Here is a 27006-nt window from a genome sequence, read left to right on the forward strand (position 1 = left end):
GTGGCCTCTCTCTCTCTCATGCCAGAAGGGTTTGAAGAACTTACTGTTGTGTTGTTATACACTTTGAAGTTCTAGTTGGAACCTAGTTATAAACTACAGTTCCAAATGGGAAATGGTCGAGTCAGGGGTTGGCCCTAGTGTTTTGGGTTCCGCAGCCATCTGAGAATATTACCCTCTGCTGTCTTGTTTTCATATTTTTACTTTTGAAGCTCAGAACCCCAGAGATCAAAAGTAGTTAGAATGACAATGTTTTGAGAAATAACAGAAAATTGCAAACTTTAATGTGCAAGAGTAGATGCAAGACAAGAGAGTGAATGTGGTTAGATGAAAGCGAGAGAGTGGTATGAAACACATGGGGGTAGCAAATGACAGTGGATGTGATTGCTAGAGAGGATGCTAAGAGAGTTTATTCGTGGAAAGATGTGATGAAGGAGTTGTTAAGAGAAAAGAGAGTAGGCCATTGAGTAGCAGATTATGGAATGCAGCTGATCAGATGGCAATTAAAATGCTGAGCATTAGATTGTTCTGTAGTATTTTAATACGTGCGATTTTGCTTCAGTTGTGCACTTTTTAATGTAATTTATATAGGGTCATAAGTAGAAGCTCCTGGAAGTACGGATGGGTGTCTAGAATATTTGTCCTGGGAGCGAAAAAAAATATTGTGACAATAAGTTAATCCGAAGCAGGGATCCAGCCTTTCCCATAGTGAGAGCTACTTCTAATCCTTGAAAACTGTTTCCTGAGCTATTGCCTCATATAGTGATTTCATAAGGGTACACACATTCTAAAGAATGTAAAATGTACCCATGGAGTATCTCAGTACTGTTTAATTGAGCATACAGCATTAATGTCACAATAGCTATACATTTGGGGCGTGGCCACACCGGGCATGAAGTTGGACGCACATCACTAGAGCTGCGCTCCGACTCGGGCATATCTCCTATACAAAGCACTCTATCCTTGAACTATGTCCTGCGCCTCCCACTGGCCCCTGACCGCAACTTCAGTCTCACAGGAGCGTAATCGATGCTCCAGAGCACTTCTGAAGCCTCCCTGGGCCCGGGGGTCTAATCTCCGGGAGAGTGCTGCAGCCACCATGTTTACAACGGCCGCTCATGGCCTCTAACAATTTAGAACTGTGCGGGGGCTGAGGCAATCCGCTCGGCTATTTGTACACTGCCTCTTCCTTCAGAAACTGTCAACCTCAAGATGCACATTCGGAAAAGGCCACAGTGGATATAATCTTGAATCTCATGAAGCTGAAACAGGGGCATGATCTGCCGCTCCCAGAGAGGTCAACAGTGCCATCCCCTTAGATCACACAGAGTCCAGATTGTGGGACGAGGAGGATGAAGATACAGCATTGGAACATTGGAGGGGAGGAGATGGCCGGGAGGTACAGCATAACATCTCCTCCCTCTTGAACACTCCACCCAAGGTCCAGGTTAATGAGCATGCCAGTTCTTAAAGGAATTATGGACCACAAAGCCATAACCCAGAGGGTGACTCCGCAAGGGAACTCTCTCAGAAAAGTCCACAGACCGGTTGGACTGACCCCACTTGGGCTCACCCTGCTGGACTTTCTGGCCATACAACTAGCTGTACACTAATTATGCTTTCCACATCCCCTCCCCTAGCTTTACCACCTTGGTCTGCATCTATCACTGAGGTGTGGGTCCCCACCAGACACAATATCTTTACCACAACCCATCACGGCGATGATTGATACTTCACACACGCAGGTGGCCTCACCCCCCACCGCCACACACACACTGAAACGCCTGACTTTCAATGTGAAGGGGCTGAAGTCGCCCACCAAGCATAATCAGATGTTGCGCTATATCCTGCAGCAGAGCACAGTCATTCTGATGCAGGAAACTCATCTCCTTAAATCAGATCAGAAGCGCATGCGATGTGCTACATACCCTCACCAATACTGGGCCTCTTCCTCCACAAAGAATGTTTGTGTCGCTATTTTATGTAAACCACTGTTAGAAACGGGATACCTGGCTGGCCAGGGCTCACGCCAAAGTCAGTCAGAGACCACCACTCCTAAGTCAGGGCAAGGGAGTTACACGCCAAGATAACCCCTGCTCACCCTTTAGGTAATGTGGCGCGAGCAGCAAGGCTAAACTTGGAGGCGATATGAGTTAAGTATTTGCGCAAGCACCCCAGCAACAACACCCAAGGCCCACCACAAAGGAAACTCCACACAAGGTTATATAAGAAATAGCCTTTGTATTATAGTAAAAACACATTAGATAACACACAAACTTTACAATGTGCCAACAGGCACGGGCAGAATTTACAAGGGATTATGTACAGGACAGGGCCACATGGACCACTGTCAGGGGTAGGCACTTGTTAGAAATAATACAAGGGCTCGACAAATCCACTCGCCCGCTCGCATTTGCGAGGGAGAATGGATGAGGACGAGCTATTTTTAGGTCCTACTCGCCCTTTCTGGCGAGTAGGAAGTCAAACTAACTTTTGTCCTCTGTCTTTGAAAACAGAGCAAAAGTGACAAGATAACATGATTTAAAGGCATTTTTATTGCTCATGGAGGGAAAGAGCAATAAAGATGCCTTTAAATCTTGTTATCTTGTCACTTTTGCTCCGTTTTCAGAGACGGAGGTCAAGTGGGTTGCAGTCAGGTCGAGGGGATTTTCCATGGTACTAGACCAGCAGGACTAGTACAATTTTTCGGATTTGTCGAGCCCTGAATACTTGTAGGTATACACTTAGCACATACACATATAATGACTAGCACCAAAATTGTAAATGCAGCACACAACCAGTAATCACTGGTAAAGAGTAAATACCTCCTACGCAACCCTAAAACACTGTAGGAAAATCACGCAGGGAACTAGGACCTTATCATCAGGACCTAAGGAAGGAATACCATCACCTAAGCAGGTCACTTTTAGCAAAGGGAAGGAATCCTAAACAATCACCTAAGCAGGTAATAACATAAACAATCCTCTAAGCAGGTCACTCTTAGCAAAGGGGATAAAACATAAAATACCTAAGCAGGTCACTTTTAGCAAAGGTAATGGGACATAAACAATCCTCTAAACAGGTCACTCTTAGCAAAGGGGATAGAACATAAAATACCTAAGCAGGTCACTTTTAGCAAAGGTAATGGGACATAAACAATCCTCTAAGCAGGCCACTCTTAGCAAAGGGGATAGAACATAAAATACCTAAGCAGGTCACTTTTAGCAAAGGTAATGGGACATAAACAATCCTCTAAGCAGGTCACTCTTAGCAAAGGGGATAAAACATAAACAAATTGCACATGAGGCAGTAAAACACATTCAGAGGTGCAGGTTGGAACATTTGCGCAAGAATCACATACATCAGTAAATTACAATGCGCAGGGTGCACATAGCACAACACTAGAATTGTCCCTCAGGCCAACTGGCCTCGCAAGGGGCTGAAATGCCCTGAGTCTCAATGTCAGGCAGGCTGCGCAGGCAGCCAAGAACACAAAAGCCTAAACGTAGCAGTTGCCCACAAAGTGCTGGGCAACTGGTGCAGGAAAAGTTAGAGCAACGTTGGAGCTTCGTGGGCTCAAGAACAAGGGTGGACAAGGAGCCTCTCAGGGGCTCGCAAAGCAAATGTGGCACCTTAGAGCTTCAGCGCTCTCAAAACAATGATGTGGGCGGGGAGCCTCTCAGGGCTCAGAATAATGAATGGATGTATGACTTTACAACGCATACTTTTACCACGCATACCATTACAACGCGGTATTTACAACGAATACCGTTACAACGCATAGCGCTTAGAGGTGCTGGATAGTGGTAAGTATAATTTTATATTCCAACTCCAGTCCCCGTGGACACTAGGGAAGGTGTTGGATATAAAATTATACTTATTCCCTATCCTAGAGCGCCCCCCAGCGCAATGCGTTGTAATGGTATGTGTGGTAATGCCTGCGTTGTAATGGTAGTGCGTTGTAAAAACTTCGTTGTAACAGTTGTATACCATAATGAATGCCCCTCGAGCCTCTTGGGACTCGTGAATCAATCAGGGCAGTCGTTGGAGTCCCTCACGGGGGACTCAGAAACCGAGGTAAATGCCCAACAAGCCTCTCGGGGCTCGCAAAGGAAAGAAGTGCCCCCTGAGCCTCTCAGGCTCGTAAATCAAATAAATGCGGCAGACATTGGAGCGGCCCTCTGCCAACTGGGGCCGCTCGAAGGATCACGAGAACCCGCCCCCGCACTCACCGGGACTTCACTGGTGCTGCGGGAGGCTGGAAACACTGCTGGCTCACCTTCTCTGAACAGCGCGGGGCTCCTCTTCACTCGGGGAGCCTCGCGGACACGGCAGCCGGCTTCCTTCGTCTCCCGCCTGGCCTTGTCTCGCTGCACTCCGCCTGACTTCCGCTGGGGCCTCCAATGGCAGCGCGGCCCTGGGGGTAAGGAGGCGGGACTTCCGGGTCGCACTAGGCAGCAGCCCAGCAACGGTTTTCGGTGCTCCTGGGCTGCGGCGATGATCACGAGGCAATGCCGGGTGGGCTCCGGCTTTAAATAATAAAATATAAGCGAGGCAATGCCGGGTGGGATCCGGCCTTTAAATAAAAGACAAAGCGAGGTGGGCACTCGCTATGCCAAAAATCGGCAATTGAAGCGGGCAAATGCCGGGCGGGACCGGCTCGGCAACTAAAGCTCTTCCCAGCGCTAGATAAAGTTAAAAAGCGCTCCCAGCCCGTAGCGGGGAAAATAAAGCGCTCCCAGCGCTAGGCAGCATCAAAGAAGCGCTCTCAGCGCTAAGGGGCAGACACAAAGCGCTCCCAGCGCTGGAGACAAGGGAGAGCGCTCCCTAAGCACAAAGTCAAGCTCCAGCAAGGTCTGGAGGCAGGCTGGGGGGCAAGGCAGGGCCAGAGCCAGCTCACTGGGTATCCAGGCAGGGAGACAGCCAAGTGGCGGTCCTCTTGGCCCCAGCAGCAGCAGCCCCCTCTGGCAAGGATCCAAAAGAAGAACCAAGAACAAATTGTATGGGGACACAGCCCCTTCTTATACTGTAAAACCCTTTGTCTGTAGGTGCAGGGTGGGGGGAAACCAATTGCAGCTGGTTTTGAAGTACCCTTGATAGCTCAACCACCCATTTCATTCACTGGCAGGGCTAGGGACATCAGTCGCACTACAGGGGGTGGAGCCAGCATTGTGTGGGGAAAGTCCAGACCCATCAGGGACCAGGTGCACTCCTCCCAAGCCATCAACATGCTAATCTCACATTCACCACCGGGCAGACCCATCCAGCCTTCCTGGAGCCAGGCTCACCAGCCAGCTCCAGCCAATCATACGCCAGGCATATTTTACATTAATATGCCAACTCCTAGAAGTGGCATTTCTACACAGGACACACTCATGCCACATACACCATTGCGAAGCATTCATTCTCACGAGCTCGCACATACCAAATTCGAGCATGCACTCCCCACGCATCAGGAACTACTAGGGACACAGACATTCCCCATGCATTCCTATGGGAGAGCAGGCCAGCCTAACTACATGCACGCACTTTACTCTGGGACACAGGGAAAAAGTGCGCACAGACCAGAAAATCATCCATACAGCTCACAGATCTAAAGCAAAAAGATTAGGGGTGAACCTGCCTTAAGGGCCAAGTCCAACAACCACATATAGGGAAAATTTCCTCCACAGTTATTCGAGATCCTGAAGGTCACTTTATCAAAATAACGCTTCCCGAGGGAAGGACCACTATTACGCTCTTTAACATTTTATGTGCCGAACTCGGCACAGGACACTTATCTCCGCAGCCTGCTGCCCCTACAGATGAGGGCAGTTACAGAGCATATAATAATGAAATGAAATGAATGTGCCTTCAGTTAATTATGGGATCCTTAGCGGGGTAGGCAAACTCACCTTTACCAGGGAACAAGAGAAATGTCCGCACTCCTCAAGAAAGAGATCACAGAACTTGGACTGACTGACATCTGGTGCTATATGCACCCTGATGAACGGGATTACGCCTTTTATGTAAATACGCACACATCTTACTCCAGTATAGATCATATTCCGGGCACACAGGTGCTCTTACCTGCTATAGAGTCAGCCTCTATGTTTGACATATCGATATCTGACCAAGTCCAAGTAGCTATGGTCTGGAAAGACACCCTGACTGCCAAAAAAAGGTCCTCCGCACTGGCATTCAGACACACAACTACTCCAGGACCCTATCAATAGACAAATGCTTCGCACTGTGATCCCTGACTACTTTGAACATAGGACGTGTTGTTGCATACACTCTGGGATGCCTTCAAGGCCACTGTAAGGGTGGGGTTTGATCTTCTCAGCCAAGGAATGGGCACAGGAATCTCGCCTTGCTGGTGTTTTTTCAAATGTTTGGAAGGCTCAACAGAGTGCACAAGACGCGAAAAGGGGTAAGATAAAAGGGTCTGTATGCGAACCCTCAAACGCAAACTTGCAATTCTCTGTAGACAGCTGAGAACGCACAGGACTATAGGGCAGAATGGTCCTTATTAACACTGGGACAGAGGTTTTATGGTAAGGGGACAAAGTTGGCTCTTTACTAGCATGCACGATTAGGTTGCATAAAGCCAAGTGACTTATACCGCAGATCAAAAGGGCAGATGGTTCCCACACTACAGGAGAAGCTGAAAAGCGAGAGACATTCTTCACATACTACAAAGATCTATATATATATCCTGCAGACTGCCGTGAACAGGCGAGGGGGTGCCTAGAGGACCGCCACTGGCCACTTCAAGACTGCCACCACTGGGATCCTCTGGAGACCCTGATATCAGATGATGAGATTTAACATGCACATAAGTTACTTCCTGTGGGTAAATCCCCAGGCCCTTATGGCCCAACACCAGTCTTTTACAACAACAAAAAATGTGTTGGTACTACTAACACCACTAAAGAACCTGTTTAACTCCTTTACCCGACAAACTAGTCTCACACTGACCATGTGTGAAGCAAAAATCACTCTAATTCCCAAACCCAGGAACAACCCGGCTCTCTGCGGGTCCTACCGCCCCAAAGTGTTGTTGAATACAGCCCGCATCTCAATACTAAAATTCGGGAACGCCACCTTGCCCAACTCTTGCCGAGGCTGATCGACCCAGATCAGGTGGGCTTCATACATGGTCAATAAGGAGCGGAGAACCTCAAGAGGCTCCCCCACATCATACAAAAAGCCCACAACAGGGATATCCCTTCATTCCTGATCTCACTTGATGCTGAAAAAGCATTTGATTATGACAGTTGGACCTTCCTAGAGACCGTTCCTACTAAAATACAGATGGGGCCCTACATGGAAGACAAAATCCTAGCAGCCTTCAACTCTCCAATGGCAGTCATTAGGTCAAAGGTAATTGCACAACCCCAATCTATCTCACTAGGGGGACGAAACAGGAGTGCCCCCTCTCCCCCTCCTCTTCACCCTAGTGGTCGAACCCCTAGCTTTGACATTAAGACAGCCCTGCAATATCAGAGGTATTTCCTTCGGGGTTGGACTGCCACATCCTTGTGATACTCAGGCCTTCAGTTTAGCCCTGGCTCGAAGACTGGTCATCTAACAATTGGAAGCTTGTCCGTAAAGACATTCTTGAGGACAGGTGGAGGTGGCAGCTGCTCTATCTCTCTTAACTTGGTAGAGTAAACGTGGACATCCCAGAAGCAGATATCACCAACTTGCAGAAGAGATTCCGCCACTTTTTTTGGAATGGGATACAGCCACACGTATCAAACAATATCCAGATGCTGCCCAGGGAAAGGGGAAATCTCGTCTGCACCAATCTCCTCAAATACTACTGCATGGGTGAGCAAGAATTGACGTGTAACTGGGGAGAGCTGGGGGGGCTGACTTTAGTGCTAGTAGGAGAGTCTGGGATGTCAGAACGACCTGCACCTTTGGCATTATCTGGTATCTTGTGTTTGGAGGATGTATTGTCTGAAGTAAAGGTCGCTCGAGCAAAGACTGCTCATCAGTAAATGCTAGTGTGTGCATATATTTCTTCATGCATTGCGTGGGGGCCATGGGCCTTCTATGGAAACGGGTTCAGTAAATCACTTAAATGGAGACAGAAAGGTTAGGCCCTGTCTTCTGCAGGCGGAACATGTTTACCCCTTTCACTAGACTGGAATGTGTTTTCTGTGGAGCTGAGCAGATAACTGTAGGCAAAATACTGTCTTTGGCAGGCCAGGCTGGGCACCTCTCGGCTGAGCAGGAAGTAAGGGAGAGGTCAAGGATACATAACTAAACTGCAGCTTTCAGAGTATCAGGAGGCTCGGAGCCTGAATTCGGGTCCTGGCTCGGCTGTGCCACAAAACGTGTGCATCTCGACTTTTAAACGTGTACCATGTAAATGCATTGGCAACATAGGCCTTGGTGCAGAATTAACGTTTCATTCATGGAGGGCCTAATAACTGACATACTAACATTGAACGGAAATTCAGAGGCATTATTATTACAGGCATGGGAAGAGAATTACATGATGACATGGACATACATGGGGCATAGGTACATAGATAGGGTGCGAGTGGGGGACACACTGGCCACGTAAAATTTCTATTTCCTCAACTGCCGCACCCTAAAAGACTTGTTCCACAATGGTAACATCAAGTCGTTCGATCAATGCTTCCAAGAATTCTATATCCCTCAAACAGCATGGATCCAATATGATCAACTATGCCACTGAGCACTTCACTCTGCTAATGCAAGGGAGGCGACGCCATTTGAGACCCTCACAAGGTATTTCTCTTGTACCAAAAGGCTGATATCTCAGACATACCAGACATATCATACTATCCAGACCTCAAAACTGATCCCCCTCCCCCCCCCACCCCTAACAGTCCTGTTCGGACAAAGTCCTGGGTGAACAGATTGGTACTAAGGCTTGCGATTTACTGTAATGAGACATTCCCAAGAAACTGTGAGGCATCCTCTACACAAATCCGTCTACAGACCCATGGTGCAGTAGTTCTTTTCCCCAGTTGCCTTCATAAATTGTACCCAAACTCCTCAGCACTCTGCTGGGAATGTGGTTGGGCCAAGGTAACTTTCTTACACATTTTGTGGGACTGGGGTCCCATTCACACATACTGGAAGGAGATTCTTGGACACAGAAGTACTATGGGGTATCCCATACCAGCCCTCTCCTTACCACCCTCCTTGGCATCTTGCCCTCCAGCATGGAAGGCTTCACACAAGACACTCTTCTTCCACGTGCTAGGGGTCGCTAGGCAACTCATAGCACTTAGCTGGAAAAAGACGAAACCGCCATCTGAGATTCACTGGTTTCTTAAAATGTGGCAAATGCTTGCCATGGAAAAGATTACCCATGCACTGACCCACACAGACGAGCACTTTGCAAAAATGTGGCAACACATAGATTATATGGAGCGTTTGGCGTTTCGCTTATCCAACCCCAGAGGCTCCGTGCTCTCTTACGTTGAGCATCACAAGGGCTCTAAGTAGCTGTCCCGAGCTTCTCATTATACCCTCCTTCTCACTGCAGAGCCATTGAAGAGGGCCCTGGACACTCTCCTGTTTGTCACCTCCGCAAAACTATGGTTAACAACCTGGTACAGATATAGAGTTTAACCAGCTGTTGCCTTACCCTCTATTTCCAATAGCCACCCCCCAAATCTTCCTCTCACTGAATCATCCAGACAGATATATGTCACTAGTATCCTGGAAGTCGGGCCTCACTGGCCACATAGAGGTACTCTTCCCTTCCTCCCTCTTTCCCGCCTCGCTTTCCTTCCAGCTGCTCTTCTTTCTTTTTACTTTTTCCATAATTATCCATAAATGTTGTTGTGATTGTTTATACTCGGGGCTTTAAGTGGGATGAAAAAACTAAGGGGTCTCTCAAAGGGGCGTGGCCATTGTAATTAGGGGCGTGGCTTTAAACACTTATGCTAAAAATCTGTGTGTAGCATAGCGTGCAGCCGACTTGTATTTTGCTGTTTCTCTCATGCATCCAAATTGTGATACAACAAGTAACATCATACCAACAAAAAGTAGGGACTATTGGCTTTGTCAATGGTTATTAGTTGCATAAGATAAATAAGCTGCAACTATGGCATGTTACATATAATATTGAAAACGCTTCCAATTAAAGCCCTGGTGAACATACCACAATGTTGCTGCTCTTGCGTTTCAGAAAAGTAGGGAAATCCAGAAAGAAAATGACTCTTTAAAGGATTTCCCTTCGTCTACAACACTCACCTGGCATGATGTCATGCCGTAACTTCTCCACTAGTGAGAAGTGAGCAGTGTGGGCAGCGCATATCCATGTGCCTGCTGTCTCGAAACGGGTGTCTATCGGGCTGTTTTGGGCCCTGGCACTTTTTTCAGGACAGCAGTGACAGCAAACTGCTGTCACTGCAGTCTGGAAAAAAACGGACCACCTGTGCCAGGGCTCAAAACAGAGCCCGATAGAGACCCGTTTCGAGGCCCCCTTTAAAAAACTGCCGGTGCTCAGACCCCTTGAGACCCAGCCCACTTAAAGTCCTGTTTATACTGGTTTAAAGTGCCATACGTTCCAGGTTGGCACAGCCACACATCCCCAGCGGTGGTTCCTCCACCCACTGCCGCATTGTGCTGGAAGTTTGGAAGCTTTCTATGCTTGTTTACTGTATGCATGTTCTATGAAAACCTAATAAAAAGATTTCAGAGAAAAAAGGGTTTTGTCCCTTTTTGTTTTTGACACAGAGAAAGGGAGAGAGAGAGAGAGACCAACCGAGAAAGGGAAAAACAGTGGAAAAGAGAAAGAATGACCGATAAAAGACACAAGAAAGAAAGGAGGGGAAAAATTAAAGAAAGATGGATAAAAGAGAAAAAGGAAACAGAAAGGAACAAAATAAAAAAATGAAATAAAAAAGTACGAAGAAAATATAAATAATACTGACAGGAATTAGCGAACAGAGAAGGAGGAAGGCAAAATGGAAAAGCAAGAAGTAGAAAAATAAAGAAGAAGGAGGAAGAAGACAGAACAAAAAATAAAGAAAGCAAGAGAAGGAAAGGGTGAAAAAGTAGAGAGTGAAAGTGGAAGAAAATAAACCGGAGGGGAAACATGGAGAAAATGTAAGAAGTGGAGAGCAAAGGAAGAAAAAAAGGAAAAAGTACAATAAGTAAATACAACAAGCAAGAGAGAAAGACAGGAAGAAAAGAGACTAAGACTGAAAGACGATAAGCCAAATGAAAGAAGTAGAGCGCAAGAGAAAGGTAAAGAAATGGAGAAATACAAAAGGGGGTTGATAGAATGAAACAATAATAGATAGCAATACAGAGAGAAGTAAGGTGAGAAAGAAGGTAGAGAAATTGCAGAGAAAAATGGAACGTAGAGAAAACAAGAGAAACAAGTAGAATGAAAGCATTGAAGAAAATAAAATAAACTGAAAGAGGGAGAAACCATTGGAGAAAAAAGAAGATTAGAGGAAGAAAGGTGAACAAGTAGAGAAAAGCAGAGGTAGCAAGAAAAAGAATGCAAGACAAAGGAGGGAAAGAATTAAAGTAGAGAAAGAAAGAATGATAGAAAAATAGGAAAGATAGAAGCAGAAGGGAGATGAAAGAAACCGAGAACGAGAGAATGACAATAAACTAAGGAAAAAGACTGAAGAAAAGAGATAAAAAGGGGAAACGAAGTAAAGAAAGAAACAATTCGTTGGAAGAGTGTAGACTACAACGTTCAAACACTGTCAGCTTCCAAGTCCTCCTAGAAACAGGCAGGTAGGATGCTGTAGTTTCTTAATCCAGCTGACAGGCAGTTACATGCAAAATAAGTCCGAAGCAGCATGAGAGCTGTCAGTAGCTCATGATCCTGACCAGTTGAAGACACCTGGTATATATGATCTACATACGTAAAGCACAAGGTGCTTTACTCAGAACAGGGCTGTGTGGGGGAATGCCACCTGATACAAGACTGTAACCGAGACATTATGAAATTGAGGCTTGGAAGCTTGTAATTGAAACTGTCCTAGATGGCGGAGTTTTTTTTTAACAATTACGCATTTACTTTCACAATCTACAACTTCAGAATTTGGTTGATACATTTATTTGCCAAGACTCGAACAGTTTTTGGTAATGTTTCGAACAAGAGGTTAAAAACAAGCTCCCCGGGTTCCACGGACAGGAACTTGATTGACCACATCTCTAAAAGTCGTCGTAGAAGACACAGCTATGTCATTGCATTTTTCAAACATCTGCTTTGTGTTTTTTTCTGCTACAGAAATAATTTTTCACCTAATTACAATTACACGTGAATTGTATTCGACCGTTTAATGTTTAACATGCTTATATCGTTCAAATCAGGAGACGGAGAGAACTGAGTGACATCAGAGGCATGAAATTTGGCTGCCTCTCCTTCCGGCAACCGTATGCTGGATTGGTTTTGAATGGAGTCAAAACATTGGAGACTCGCTGGCGACCTGTCCTGGCCGAGTACTCGACCTGCACTATTGCTATTCACATCGCCTACAAAGACTGGGAGGATTGTGCTTGGAAAGATATTCTTCTAACTAACCTTGGCATGTCACCGGCTGAAATTGACAATTTGTTATACTCGGGAGAGAGATTTGGCAGAGGAGTTATCGCTGGTAAGTGGTGGTAATTTTATGAGTATCATTTTTGTCATTTAGACCATAATGGTCTGTCACCTACTCCTAGTAATGGGGGTCTCAAATTGCAATTGCATGCATTGTGAAAGGTTGAATATGTATTCATAGAATTTCCTGAAACAGATTCGAAATTTATGACTGCTCTCTGTTCAGGTTCCGGATTTCTTTTCATTTTCATTCACCTCTTCTTTTTTTCAGTACACCCCATCTGTTTTGGGGTGAAAATAAGTCTTCACCCTTTTTGATGGGAAACATACTGCTCTTCATTCGTGTTGAAAAGATTCCCCAGAGTAGCAAGTGACCGAATGTGTGTACGGCTCAACATAGTGTACATTCTATAAATGTACTGTCGTGCGCCAATAAGGCAATAAAAACACTATTGCAAACACAAGGAAATAATGAGCAGAGTGCTGAAACTTTTCAGACAATCGCCCCCAGTCACAGATCTAGGTTGAATCCATCATTGTTCTTTAGCTCACTTGTTTCCGGTCCAAGAAAGACCTGGCCTGGCAGTTCGGACTGTAATGTTCCCATGAGGAGCAGGGTCAAGACTGATTTGCATATGGCTGGGTCTGAACTGGGGTGGTAAAGTGAGCTAAAGAACGATGATGGATTCAACCCAGATCTGTGACTGGGGATGAGTGTCTGAAAAGTTTCAGCGCTCCGCCCATCATGTCCTTGTAGTTTGCTATGTTTGTTCTAAGTTGGCAGGGTATGCCAGACATGGGTCCCTTGCTCACTTTGCAACTGGATTCAAGCTAACCTGGCTGATGAGGGGTGTTACCCAGAAATCGGTACCAGGATGCTTGGTTCTAGTCCCCGAAGACCTGGGGTGACAGTTCAGGCTCTGAGGAACATGCTTAAGACTGATTTGCATATAGCTAGGTCTGAACTGGGGTGGCGAAGTGAGCTAAAGAATGATGATGGATTCTACCCTGATCTGTGACTGGAGATGAGTGTCTGAAAAGTTTCAGCACTCCGTCAATTATTTTCTTGTGGGCTTGTTGGCCACCAGGGACCCCCAGTATTCAAGGGGAATTAGTTCCCCCTCTGCAAATGCGCCAGGGGGCGTTTGCAGAGTGGTGCAATCCGTTACCTCAAGCCCCGCCCCCTCCCTGCACCACTCTGCAAACGCGCCCCCTGGCGCGTTTGCAGAGGGGGAAGTAATTCCCCTTCAATACTGGGGTCCCTGGGGGCAAACTAGCCCTCCAGGTACCTCCAGTAAGCGCCACATAGCTGCGTTGCAGAGTGTTGTAAAAAGGGGTGTGGCCTCATTACTACCTCTCTCCAACGCAGCCCCCTGGCGCATACTGGAGGTTCCTGGTGCGCTAGTTGGCCCCCAGGGACCCCCAGTAAGCAAGGGGGAATTAGTTACCCATCTGCAAATGCGCCAGGGGGCTCCGTTGCAGAGCGGTGTAAAAAGGGGCGTGGCCTCAGAACACCTCTCTGCAACGCAGCCCCCTGGCGCATACTGGAGGCTCCTGGTGGGCTAGTTGACCCCCAGGGACCCCCAGTATGCAAGGGGAATTAGTTTCCCCTCTGCAAACGCGCCAGGAGGCTGCGTTGCAGAGAGGTGTAAAAGGGGCATGGCCTCATTACACCTCTCTGCAACGCAGCCCCCTGGCGCATACTGGAGGTTCCGGGTGGGCTAGATGGCCCCCAGGGACACCCAGTATGCAAGGGGAATTAGTTCCCCCTCTGCAAACGCGCCAGTGGGCTGCGTTGCAGAGAGGTGTAAAAAGAGGAGTGGCCTCATTACACCTCTCTGCAACATAGCCCCATGGCGCATACTGGAGGTTCCGGGTGGACTAGTTGGCCCGTAGGGACTCCCAGTATGCAAGGGGAATTAGTTCCCCCTCTGCAAACGCACCAGGGGGCTGCGTTGCAGAGAGGTGTAATGAGGCCACGCCCCTTTTTACACCTCTGCAACGCAGCCCCCTGACGCATACTGTAGGTTCCTGGTGGGCTAGTTGGCCCCCTGGGACCACTAATATGCAAGAGGACTTAATCCCCCAACTTAGAACACACTACGGGGTGCGTTTGCACAGTGTTGAAGGTAGGGGACGGGGCTTGAGATGATATTTGTGCAAACTTGCCCTGTGGCGCGTTTTAAGTTGGGGAATTAATTCCTCTTCAATCCAAAGGTCCACTAGGGGCCAACTAGTCCAACAGGTACCTCCAGTAAGCACCACAGAGCTGCGTTGCAAAGTGTTGTAAAAAGGGGGCATGCCCTCTGAACACTTATCTGCAACGCAGCTTCTTGGCGCATACTGGAGGTACCTGGTGGGCCAGTTGGCTCACAGGGGACCTCAAGATTTAAGAGGAATTAATTCCCCAGCCTAAAACGTTCCACAGGGCGTGTTTGCACACATGTCGCCTCAGGCCCGCCCTGTTCCTTCACTATTGAGCACAATATTCCTCTAAAATCAGCGGAACTATGAATTCCTATTTACTCACCTGTTATCACGAGAGACGTCAGTGCTGCATCTTTGAACCCAGTACGGACCCTGAAAAGTAAATCTAAGGTACTTACCAGTAACTTGTATTTCCTCCCATAGGAATCTATTGTGTGGTTTTCACCAGAAAAGTTTCTAAGTGTCCATTTTTGAAACGTACAAATATTCCTCTAAAATCAGCCGAACTACGAATTCCGATTTACTCACCTGTTATCAGGAGAGACCTCAGTGCTGCATCTTTCAGCCCACTACTGATCCTGAAAAGTAATTCTAACCATACTTACAGTAACTGAATTTCCTTCCATAGATTAACATTGACTGGTTTCGCTTGGAAATTCTTCTAAGTGTGGAATTTTGGAACTTTAAAAAATTCCTGTAAAATCAGCTGAACTACGAATTCCGATTTACTCACCTGTTATCAGGAGAGACCTCAGTGCTGCATCTTTCAGCTCACTACTGATCCTGAAAAGTAATTCTAACCATACTTACAGTAACTTGAATTTCCTTACATAGGCTAACATTGACTGGTTTCACTTGGAAATTCTTCTAATTGTGGAGTTTTGGAACTTAAAAAAATTCCTTCAAAATCAGTCGAACATCCATTTCCTTGCATATACAGCTATACACACACCACTCTACTTACTTCTACAGAAACGTACACATATTTACTCTCTTAAACAATCACTTATGGTGGAGTGGTGTGGCTCACTGGTTAGAGGCGGCGGACCCGGGTGCAGAGGACGGCCCGGGACCAGGGTTCAATTCCCGACGCGGCAGGGTCGTGGACCAGGGTCAGCGGACTCAATAATTCTCACCTCTGTGCCTACTCTAATCAGGGAGCACACTTGGCAACTCTGGGCATTAGCTTGCCTTATCTCCACAACGGCCCCCCACATACGCCGGGGATGCCTGGTTTCACCTTGGAGATACCCAGTAGGGACCATCTCACAGGGAAAGCCAGGACGGGTTCCCCAGCGGTCTATTGGCGCCAGGATACTCCGGTAGTAATTGAGCGCGGTATAAAACATAACATAACATAACTTATAGAAACACATACTTATATATACAGGAACTCTTCCAATCTCTCACACTCACATATACTCACTTATATACATCAAAACTCACATATACTAGTTTAAAACATATGTACTTACTCATAAAGACACTATTGAGACAGTCATTCACTCATTAACACACCCATACACACACTCATCCACCCGTACAGTCCTGCACACATGCTGTCTTCAAAACACATACAAACAGTGAGTCACTCATTCATGCATCTATGCGCTAAGTAATACTCCCCACCAAACCATACAGACACTCATACTGATACTCAAAAATCCAACTAATAACTCATATAGACACTCATACTGATACTCAAAAAAACAACTAATAACCCATATGCACACTCATGTAGCTACTCACCAACCCATGCAGCCACTTATACGCAAAGTGAGACACAGACACAGATACAGATATTTACATATTTAAACATCACTCGCTAATACATATATTCATTAAGATTCACATAATAAGTCAGTATGCAATCATTTTTACAAAAGAAACATCCATTTAGACATTTATTTACCCATTTATTCTTCCATCAACCTTTAGATATACATATATAAAAAATATTTATTTTTCAGACAGACACACATTCGCTGGATGATGTCATCAGTGATTTGAGATGTCATTTGAGATGTCCTCAGTAATGTCATGAGGGATGTCACTGACCATGTCATGAGTGATGTAATATGTGACGCCATCAGAAGTGCATTGCGGGCGCGCAAGTTATAGTTAGCTGAACTAACTATAACGGGGGAATTTCAATCGTTTTGTATGAGTGAAATGTCCAGCTAACTATAACATGTATGAAACCTATGTTTTTTTTAAGTGAATTTCTAAGGTTTTTTTAAATGCCAATTCCGAAGCTATCCTGGAGAAGATAGAAGCACGAAATGGCCCCCAATTCCCAATGGTTTCACTACATGTGGGAGTTGTAAGTGTGACCGCAATGGCAAATCTTGCAAAAATTACAAAACAGGATCAGGTCAAACACGCACGATCAATCAACCTATTAATTGTAACACCGATTTTACTGTCTACGTACTGGAATGCCCATGCGGGCTCCAGTACGTGGGAAGTACCAAGCATCCTTTAAAAACTAGGATTCTGCAGCACCTTCGTGCCATCTCAAATAAAGATCATAATTACCCCATGGCCCGCCATTATGAAGAAATACATGGCAGCAACAATGGTAGTCTGAGATTCTATGGAATAGATAGAATACCTAGAACCATTAGAGGTGGGGACCGCGAAACACAGCTGAGGATGAGAGAGTCTAGGAAAATCATTGACATGGAGAGTAAGGCCCCAAAAGGACTGAATTATGGGGAAGAATTGGCATCCCACATAGGCTCCTAGATCTGACCAGGGCTGAGCAGAAGTATACCCGCGTTGTGATGAATGGTTTGTGTGTTACACTTTTTCACGTTTTATTTGATAAATTTTCCTATGTTTAGATATGCAAAAAACAATTAGCGGGGAAGGCACAGCCTTAATGAGTAGTAGACTGTATCTTGATATCCCCACTGTTTGAATTGAAAGTAATGTATATATTTATTGGACATAGGAACATGACACCATACTCATGATAATGGATTGGAATTTGAGTTGGTTGTTACGTATAATTTTAATGTTATTATTTTTGAATTATCACTGTATAAACACATTCATTTGGATCGAAATTTCTCACCTTACACTCATCCTGAATAAGAGCACTCACACCTTGACCTTTACCACCAACTACCCTCTGGCAAGTCTTATATGATGGTCAATTCACGAGGGGAGCTCTCCTCCACTGACATAGCCCAATCCCATGGCTTTATCGCGCATCTAAATCAGGGAGCTCCCATAAATAATCTCGGGACTACAGTCCCGTTCCGCGGTATCTACCTAAACCACAACTCCCAAGATACCTAGCGGTGACCCGTCAGTCCTCGGCTGGAGATTGGCCAATGCCGGCACCGCGTCACGATGGTAATTTCATTTACCTTGACGGGCCTTTTTGATTAAATGCGGGATATATATTGCATGAGAATTCACTTGGAAATCTCTTCCCTGGGGAGGCTCACTGTCAATTATACATGACGATCATTGACAACTTTGCCAGCGGGGTTACCGAACATAGCCGACTTTCCGTACCTCACGTACTCACCAAATTGCATACACTGAATGTCGAAATGCTGACATAGTGCAATAGAATTTGTTGAAGCGAATTAAGTTCTTCATTAACGATGTTTGTTATTGAGTATTTTCTTTATGTCTATTGTGTATCGAAACAGTTGTGGGACTATAAGTATGGCAAAAAACAAAATGGTGGTTACTTGATAAAGGCTTACGCCGAAACGCGTCGTCTTGGGTTAACGAGTGCACAATAAAGGGTTTGTGCAAGATTTCCTGGTGTGCCGTCTCTGTTTCCTTCTAATTGGTGGGATCCAGTACCTGCAGATATATTCATTAAGATTCACATAATAAGTCAGTATGCAATCATTTTTACAAAAGAAACATCCATTTAGACATTTATTTACCCATTTATTCTTCCATCACCTTTAGATATACATATATAAAAAATATTTATTTTTCAGACAGACACACATTCGCTGGATGATGTCATCAGTGATTTGAGATGTCATTTGAGATGTCCTCAGTAATGTCATGAGGGATGTCACTGACCATGTCATGAGTGATGTAATATGTGATGCCATCAGAAGTGCATTGCGGGCGCGCAAGTTATAGTTAGCTGAACTAACTATAACGGGGGAATTTCAATCGTTTTGTATGAGTGAAATGTCCAGCTAACTATAACATGTATGAAACCTATGTTTTTTAAGTGAATTTCTAAGGTTTTTTTAAATGCCAATTCCTAACTATATTGTGTGTGAAATAGATGGTTTTTTCAGTTTGTATATGTGTGTGTGTATATATATATATATATATATATATATATATATATATATATATATATATATATATATATATATATTTTTTTTTTTTTTTTTGTTAACTGACTACCGAGGAGGTCTTTGATGAATAAAAGACTTGGCTGACCTACGCCGTATTGGCTTTGAGTGCTCTCATTTCTCTAAACCCGAGAGTTTGGGGTTTTGCGTTTTGTCAATATATATATATATATATATATATATTTTTCCAAAGCAACTTGAAATAAAACACCGCACTCTTCTAGGTTTTGATTAAGCTCTTTAATCCATCAAGGAAAAAACTTCCTGAGGAACCTAGAAGAGTGCGGTGTTTTATTTCAAGTTGCTTTGGAAAAGTCTAAACGAGTCTTGTCCTTGACTCGGCACCGGCACCAGCTGAATGGTCGCTCCTCCTCCAGCAAGGGACATTTGCTTGAACATATATATATATATATATATATATATATATATATATATATATATATATATATATATATATATATATATATATATATATATATAATTTTATATTATACACACAGGCATAGCTATTTGCCTCTCTGCTACCACACTGCATTCTTCAAGCCTGTCTTTGATCTTGTGATTTGTTTCTATTGAATATATGATTTTACCACGATTACAAGTTCCATGCATGGCATTACCACGCGAATTTTAGTTTGCAAGTGGCTTTACCACGCTGGAATTTGCAATGAAGGATTATACCACGCATTTTAACGTCCTTTAAGCACAAATGTTAAAGATTATTTTCTTACATGACACCTTCCTGTCTTTCACCAGCAGCCCGTACTTCCATCCACCATCGAAACAAGCGTCAAAACACGTCTTCCAAAACTAAAAAAGGACTGCTATTTTGACGTACACAGCACGTCTTTGGGGGAGGCACTTTCCTTTTATTTCGGTGGTACTGAAGTGCGTTTTTTTTAATTTGAGTAATCCGCTCCTTTGTTTGTTTGTTTTTTTGGGGGGGAGACCCCCCCCAGCCCCCCTCCGAGCCCCCCTCCCAGCCCCCCCAAGCCCACGCAGAACGACTTGAAGGAATACCACGTTTCCCCCCCCCCCCAGCCCGTGGTAAAGACGGTCGTGGAAGGCACCCTCGTTGTAAAGACGTTTGCGTGGTAAGTGTCACGTGGTAAATGTCATTAGTGGTAATGCCTTCGTGGTAAATGATGTTTCCCGTTTCTATTCCCCTGTTTAGTCTTGCCCTACGATTATTTAATTTGCATGAATGTAGGGTAGCGTGGATAAATAGCAATACCAAAGAGTTATCACGTTCAGTAAAAGGGCTCATCTTATGTTACACTAAATTTAACCACTCAACAGCTTTACAATCTACACGAGTCCTCAAAACCTAAATATGCAAACCGTTTTTTAAATGGTTTTGTTTCGTACAGCTGTTATTGCTGTAAGTTAACAGGCATGCATGCCTTCTGTGTGTATTATTCTGAAAGGCTGTTTATAATCCTGTTGTCTATAATCTTTGTCTGTGACCCTTTGAAAGCTTTTACATTGTGTGATCTTGACAAACTGGTCTTAATGAAAGGTTTTGATATTTGTTGTTTTAAATCGTATGTACCTCTATAACTGTTTTTAAGCCCAGTAAATATATTTAACTGACTGACGAACTAGTCCACTGAAAGATATCACATACAACAGTATTTTCATTGTAAATTATAGCAAGAACTTTAAACGTAACTCTCTTGGGCATGCATGTCAATTTTATATTTGTTGGTTGTGTGGATTGACTAAAGGTACTATAAGTGCTATACCAACTCGAGGCCTTCTCGAGAATGAACTTTACTCAATTAGTCAGGTCCGCCACCTACAGTGGCGGCCACATCCTTGACCACATTTAGGTCCACGGGGTCAAGTCTTCCTGTCCGCTCATAACACCCTGTGTGTGGTCTGACCACTTTCTGATTGACACCACATTCTCGGCTGTTGGCCAGATTAGGATCCCCTTGAGGGAGGGTGGCACCGCCCGCAAGTGGAGAGCCGCCGATTCCTCTAAATTGCTATCTCACCTCTCTCTCACCCGTCCCCTGCTTCCCAACGATATAAGCACCAACGAGCTTTACGGGCATATTTCTGACTGGCTTACGACAGCCAGCGATATTTTTCCCCCCTTACTAAGTTCCCCCGATCCCGACACAGCAACTCCCACAAATGGTTTACCCCCCAACTCAAAACCCTTCATTTGGAACTTCGCCGATTAGAGCGCAAGTGGAGGAGAGACTATTGCTTGTCTAGCAGAGACGTATATGTGGCCGCGCGCAATAAGTATAAATCAGCCATCTCTGCAGCCAAAAAAGCTTACGCCTCAGAAAGAATCTTATCGGCCCCCTGCAAGTCCAAAGAGATTTTTAAAGTCCTTAACGAATTCACCTCCGATCCAAGGATGCTCCCGACTCAGGCCCCCACACAGGAATCTTGCAATGCGCTAAGTACTTTTTTCATTCAGAAAATTGCTTTGGTTGAGGACACCATCCCGGCCACCCCACCTGGCGCTGGTTTCGTCTCTCCCCCCCATAATGCCCTCTCTCTCACTCAGTTTCCTCCTTTAGATCCCACATCCTTGGCCACATTGGCCTCCCGTACTAAGTCTGGATCTCCAGACGATTGTTGTCCCCCTTCCATACTCCGCGACATCTGCCTTTCTTTACCCGACTGCATCCTTCCCCTGCTGAACTCCTCTCTTTCTTCCGGTACGGTGCCCAGCTCCTTCAAAGAGGCCGTTTTGGTGCCTCTACTGAAGAAGCCAGGTGCTGACCCCGCCGCCCCGGCGAACTACCGCCCTATCTCCCTCTTGCCCTTCTTCACCAAAATTCTGGAAGCCCACGCCACCGCCTGTCTCTCACAGTTCATCGAGAGTTCCAACTTTCTCGAGGCTAACCAGGCCGGCTTCAGACCCGGCCACTCTACGGAGACTGTGATCTTGGCCGTGCTGGATGCCTTGAGAGACGGCGCTGACAAGGGTACCCCCCAGGCCTTGGTGTTATTAGATCTGTCAGCCGCTTTCGACACAGTGGACCATAACATTCTTCTCCACCGTGTCGAGCAGGCTGGCATCCAGGGCCTGGCGCTGGCATGGGTCAAATCCTTCCTGACCGGGAGGTCTCAGACCCTCAGCCTGGGCACTTTCAGAGCCCCTAGGGAGCACTCGCCCTGTGGGGTCCCCCAGGGCTCCTCTTTATCCCCCCTTCTCTTCAACCTCTATCTCCGACCCCTTCTCTTTTCTTTGAGGCAGTGGGACGTCACCGTTTTTAACTACGCGGACGACCTGGAACTCATCTTTCCTCTCAATTTCCCCTCTGCTATTCCTAATTTCCAGGCAGCTATGTCCCACATCCTCCAGTGGATGTGTCAAAACCAGCTCAAATTGAACCCCGGAAAGACGGAGCTCCTTCTTCCTGGCAGGAGCTCTACCCACTGGGGTCCGCACTTTTGGCCAGCAGAACTTTAAGATCGGCTGCCTCACCTTTAAATCTCTATCTGGCTCCTGTCCCGTTTTTCTGAAATCCCTCATCAGGCTCTACTGCCCATCACGTAACCTGAGATCTTCTCACCTTCACCTCTTGTCCATCCCCCCTATCAAACTTTGCAGATCTGGAGGCCGGAGATTTGCATTCCTGGCCCCTAAACTCTGGAACTCCTTCCCCCTCTCTCTCAAAACCTCTAATTCTCTCATTCTCTTCCGCAAATCCCTAAAAACATGGCTTTTCCCTCAATCCAGCTAAGTCCCTCTGTTCCCTCTGCATCCAACCAGCGCCAGGAAACCCACGGTGTCAGTGCGCTTTACAAGCACCCCTTACAATACAATACAACTGTTTATTTTTGTTTTACCTGGAGTCTCCTCAAATGTTTCCTAAAAGAATAATAGACCGTGAGTATAAGTAATTATTCTTCAGTCCTCCAGTGACTTTAGCCATGGTTTAATTAGTAGAGTATGGAAAGAATAGTTACATATCAGTTTTTATATTTATTCTTCCACCCTCATCTCGATTTCAGTGTATCAAAATACATTTGTAACCTTTCGAGCAATTCAAATACCAGTGTCATCAATAGTATGCTGGTTGTTTGTCATAAACTATTTAGCAGGTCACTTTAATAGATATACAAGCGAAAGTTGTTTTGATGTTTAACCCCTTGCCTGCAGGGCTAATTCCCCCGGTGCTGGGGCCGGGGAAGGGGGGCGCACAGCGCCCCGGGGCTCATGACTAGCTCAGCTCGTCATGAGACACGGTGGCCGTGTGCTCATGACGAGCTGAGCTCGTCACGGCCACACCCGTTTCTTCAGAGCGTTCAGCATAGCAGGGGAATTAGCCCCACGTGCGAGCATTATGACCGTTATGACAAGCTCAGCTCGTCATGAGCACACGGCCACCGTGGCTCATGACGAGCTGAGCTCGTCATGAGCATGGGAGGGGTTAAACTCAATCTAGCTATCTCCATCAAGTGCACTATATATATATATATGGTTATCGGGAAAACAGGCATGTCGTTATTTTACTAAAGAGAGCCCGCACTAAGCTTGTGCAAAGGTGCAAAACATGCTTTAAGTAGGCAAAAAGCAGATGTGCATGAGGTACCACAGGTTATTAATAATTATACACTGAAACGTTACCAGACCTCTAATAGTTGTGGGATTGTTTAGAAGTAGCTTGACACAATTGTTGACCTTAATAGAAATGGCACTAAAAGCATCCAGAACTAGTGAGAGAATGTTGTGGTCCACCTTAAACTCAGCTCCTCCAAAACAGAAGGTCGCCCTTGTAGATCATGGCAAAACTTTGATCTTATATCTGCATTGGCTCTTTAGATGAGCCTGCCAGCAACCACATTGACGGAAGTGAACAACCTCCGTATGATCATGGGTTCATACCTATCACTCCAAACTCAAGGTAAAAAAGTGACCAGATGTGCTTTCTTTACAGTGAGGATATTATAACCCATCTTCCCAATAAGTATATCTTATCTACAGGAAACAGGCATCAGGAGCTCTGGTGTTGTCATGTCATATTTTGATTATGCCATGGGATCCTCATGGGTCTTTCTAGACATCTAATCTCTCATACCACAAAGAATACAGAATGCTACTGTCCGATAAGCCCAAAAGATGAGCGGAAAGGACCATTTTATCCCCATGCCTAAGCAGTGTGCTGGTTACTTTTTGCAAGAAGGATCTTTTGTATAGCCAGCTCTATTACCCACCACTCGATGCCCATGATATCACCAGTCTTACAATAACCAATCAATTAGTACAGTCCAGTGCTTAATTTGAAGAGAACTACTAACCATCACACTGTTACAAGTGTGACAACTCGGACTGTTCAAGGCGCCAAAGCGTTAAGAATGGCTTAGTTGGCAAGTATTAGTTGTTTTTAATGTATATTGAAATTAAACAGCGCTACCATGTGGCAGCTGACATACATGACATACTGGCAGTTAAGTGCCGGTCCAAGGAATTAAGTGCAGATGCTGGCAATTAAGTGCCGTGCCAATCACTGGACACCCCTGGCTCAAATTAAGCACTGGCACAGTCATCAGATACAGAATGGTACTAAAATTGCTCATTGCTCCTTTTAAAAAACGTAAATTGGTTTGAGATGTTTCTTTCTACATTAACTGCATGACACTCTAAAACAGAATATTAATTATCAGATGCTAATTAGAATTCAGACTTTGCTGCACCCAAATTCAGGACCTAATAGACTCTCAGACTACAAGTCATACTGATTTGTGTGCACAACCTGTAAAAATATCTCCTGCATTCTTTTTCTCACAACGATTTATACATAAAAGGCTGCTACATTACTCTGTGACAAGTTTGGAGCACAAGTTCAAGCCACACTCATGATATCAAAATACCTTACCTGTAGGTCACACCTCAGCGAACACTCTATCAACAGTGTGCAACTAGCAAAGTAGCTACTTGATTACCCTAAAAAGAACTAAAGGGCCTCATTCAGTGTATTGAAGATCTATACAAATGCTCCAATGCACTCAATATAATACGTCCGGACTGATAATTTGTTGGTCTATTAGTCCTGTCTAATGTAATGATTTGGTACACCTACCTGGTCTAATCATTGCATGTGGGTCTTTATAAAGAAGTAACTCCATGGTCCCCTCCCTGATAAATGTTTGGGTTGAAAAAGCCCTGTTAGAAATAACATTATGGGCCAGAGAAGCAGGTTGTGTTGAGTATTTGCCTAGAGATTATTCTTGTCAGATAGTGTTCACTAACTCCTTGAGGTTAGGTCTTCTATCGCCTTTGTTCCACAAGGATAGTGAAAGAGCCGGGTTGCTGTCATCAGTCTCCTTAATTATACTGTATTAAATATTGAACATGGGGCAAAGCTGCTAAAATTATTAGAACACATCTGAAATTTCAATCAGTACTTCTAAATCTGATTTTAATTATCTCATTCAGGTCCACAGTTATCAGATGTTTAAATGTTTATAGGGTGGGTGAAAGAAAGAATAAGCACTGGATATCACCTCTAGAGTGGAGGGAGACTCTTGGATGAACCGAGTGGAGAGAGACGCGCAGATGAACCTGAGAAAGAGAAATCTGCTTCCCCAGCTTCAAAGGCGTTTTTGGCAAATAAGGGAGAAGGCATGCAGGGTTATCTTTTTCAGTTCACACCCCCTTGGTCCACTGTATGTCAATACTCTTTGTGAGGCCCCTGCCGCTTCACAAACTAGGTTAAAATGCTGGTTGACTGGCCAGAGGTAGGTTCCAATCCTGCAAAAGAAGCATTTAGGATTCATAAGTTTGAAACATGTGCCTGGGATTTCCACTGGAAGAATTCCTCCGAGTGTTTTAAGTACATGTTGGAGCCTTTGTGTGCAAATGGGCCCTGCAGTCTACTCAGGAGTTAGACCTGTGAGCCAAACACTGCTCCCAGGAACAGTGGAAACACTGCTAACTGGAAGTTTGCCGACAAGTACTGTGAGGAAGTTGGGAATACAGCTGTCCAGAAGAACGAGAATAAAGACATGTTAATAGAATCACAACTTCCTGTCAAATTGTTCAATCTGTGCAGGTCTCCAAGGAAGACACGGGGACATTTTCCCATCACGTGCTGAATCCAATTCATACTGTGCCTGCTGATAGATACCTTCCTGCATCTTCCCTCAATCGAAACATTTTTACCATAGCATTGACGTGTTCACCATGCCTTCAAATCATATGTATCAAAGCTTGAAATGTACTCACTGGGCTCTACCTTCTTCATCAACCTGTTGGACTGATTTGACCTCCCAGAAGGTTTCACAGTCAGAAGATAAAATCCTTCACCAGCCTAAACCCCATAATGAATCTATAATTTTTTTAGGGTATTCTTCTTTTTGCGTTGACTTAGAGTTGAAGGTGACCATCTTGGTATCAAACTTTCTAAGGGTAACACAACTAAGCAATGTCTAATTTAAAAATATGTTTGTTAGAGGTGAATTCATCTGATCCAGGTATTACTCTCTCCTCACCAACTGTTTATAACTAATATATGATGGGCCCCGAGAGAAAGTACACATTGCTTATACATAATCTATGAACATTGTCTCCCAAAGATTGCTTTTGATGGGTGCAATTCTTTCTTGGTTTATACCACTTGTATCAGCCCAAACATCCTTTGGCCCAGCATTCAAAAGGTTTGTGCATATGTGTGTGTATAGATGCTTTATGGCACCTTTAGGTTATAAACGATCGTCCAAAGCCTGGTGATAATGGGAGATCTTGGTATTTGGCCGGGTTTGCACCCAGTTTTGCCCAAAGCAAAATTTTCCTCACACCCATCTGCATGTCCTCTAAAACCATGGGAGCTGATGGAAAAGATTGGTGATCTGCTTGACGAAAACATATAGGGTAACAGCAGAAAACAACGGTTTGAACAGCACTGTAACTCTGCACCATACCTGCCCTGTCTTTGCTCT

At 45.0% G+C, this 27006-nt stretch overlaps 1 protein-coding gene across 1 annotated transcript in view; it reads left to right on the plus strand.

Annotated features, from left to right (window-relative positions):
- Positions 1-27006, plus strand: part of LOC147718635 (protein EOLA1-like) — a 49870-nt gene that overhangs the window by 16823 nt on the left and 6041 nt on the right. Inside the window, exon 2 of the mRNA XM_086918608.1 lies at positions 12310-12593. Within this exon, the coding sequence (XP_086774734.1) occupies positions 12341-12593 (253 nt within the window). The 5' untranslated portion in view covers positions 12310-12340. The remainder of the gene's footprint in view (positions 1-12309; positions 12594-27006) is intronic.

The sequence above is a fragment of the Lissotriton vulgaris genome, chromosome 4_1 (assembly GCF_964263255.1).
Source record: "Lissotriton vulgaris chromosome 4_1, aLisVul1.2, whole genome shotgun sequence".
In the NCBI taxonomy this organism is placed as follows: domain Eukaryota; kingdom Metazoa; phylum Chordata; class Amphibia; order Caudata; family Salamandridae; genus Lissotriton; species Lissotriton vulgaris.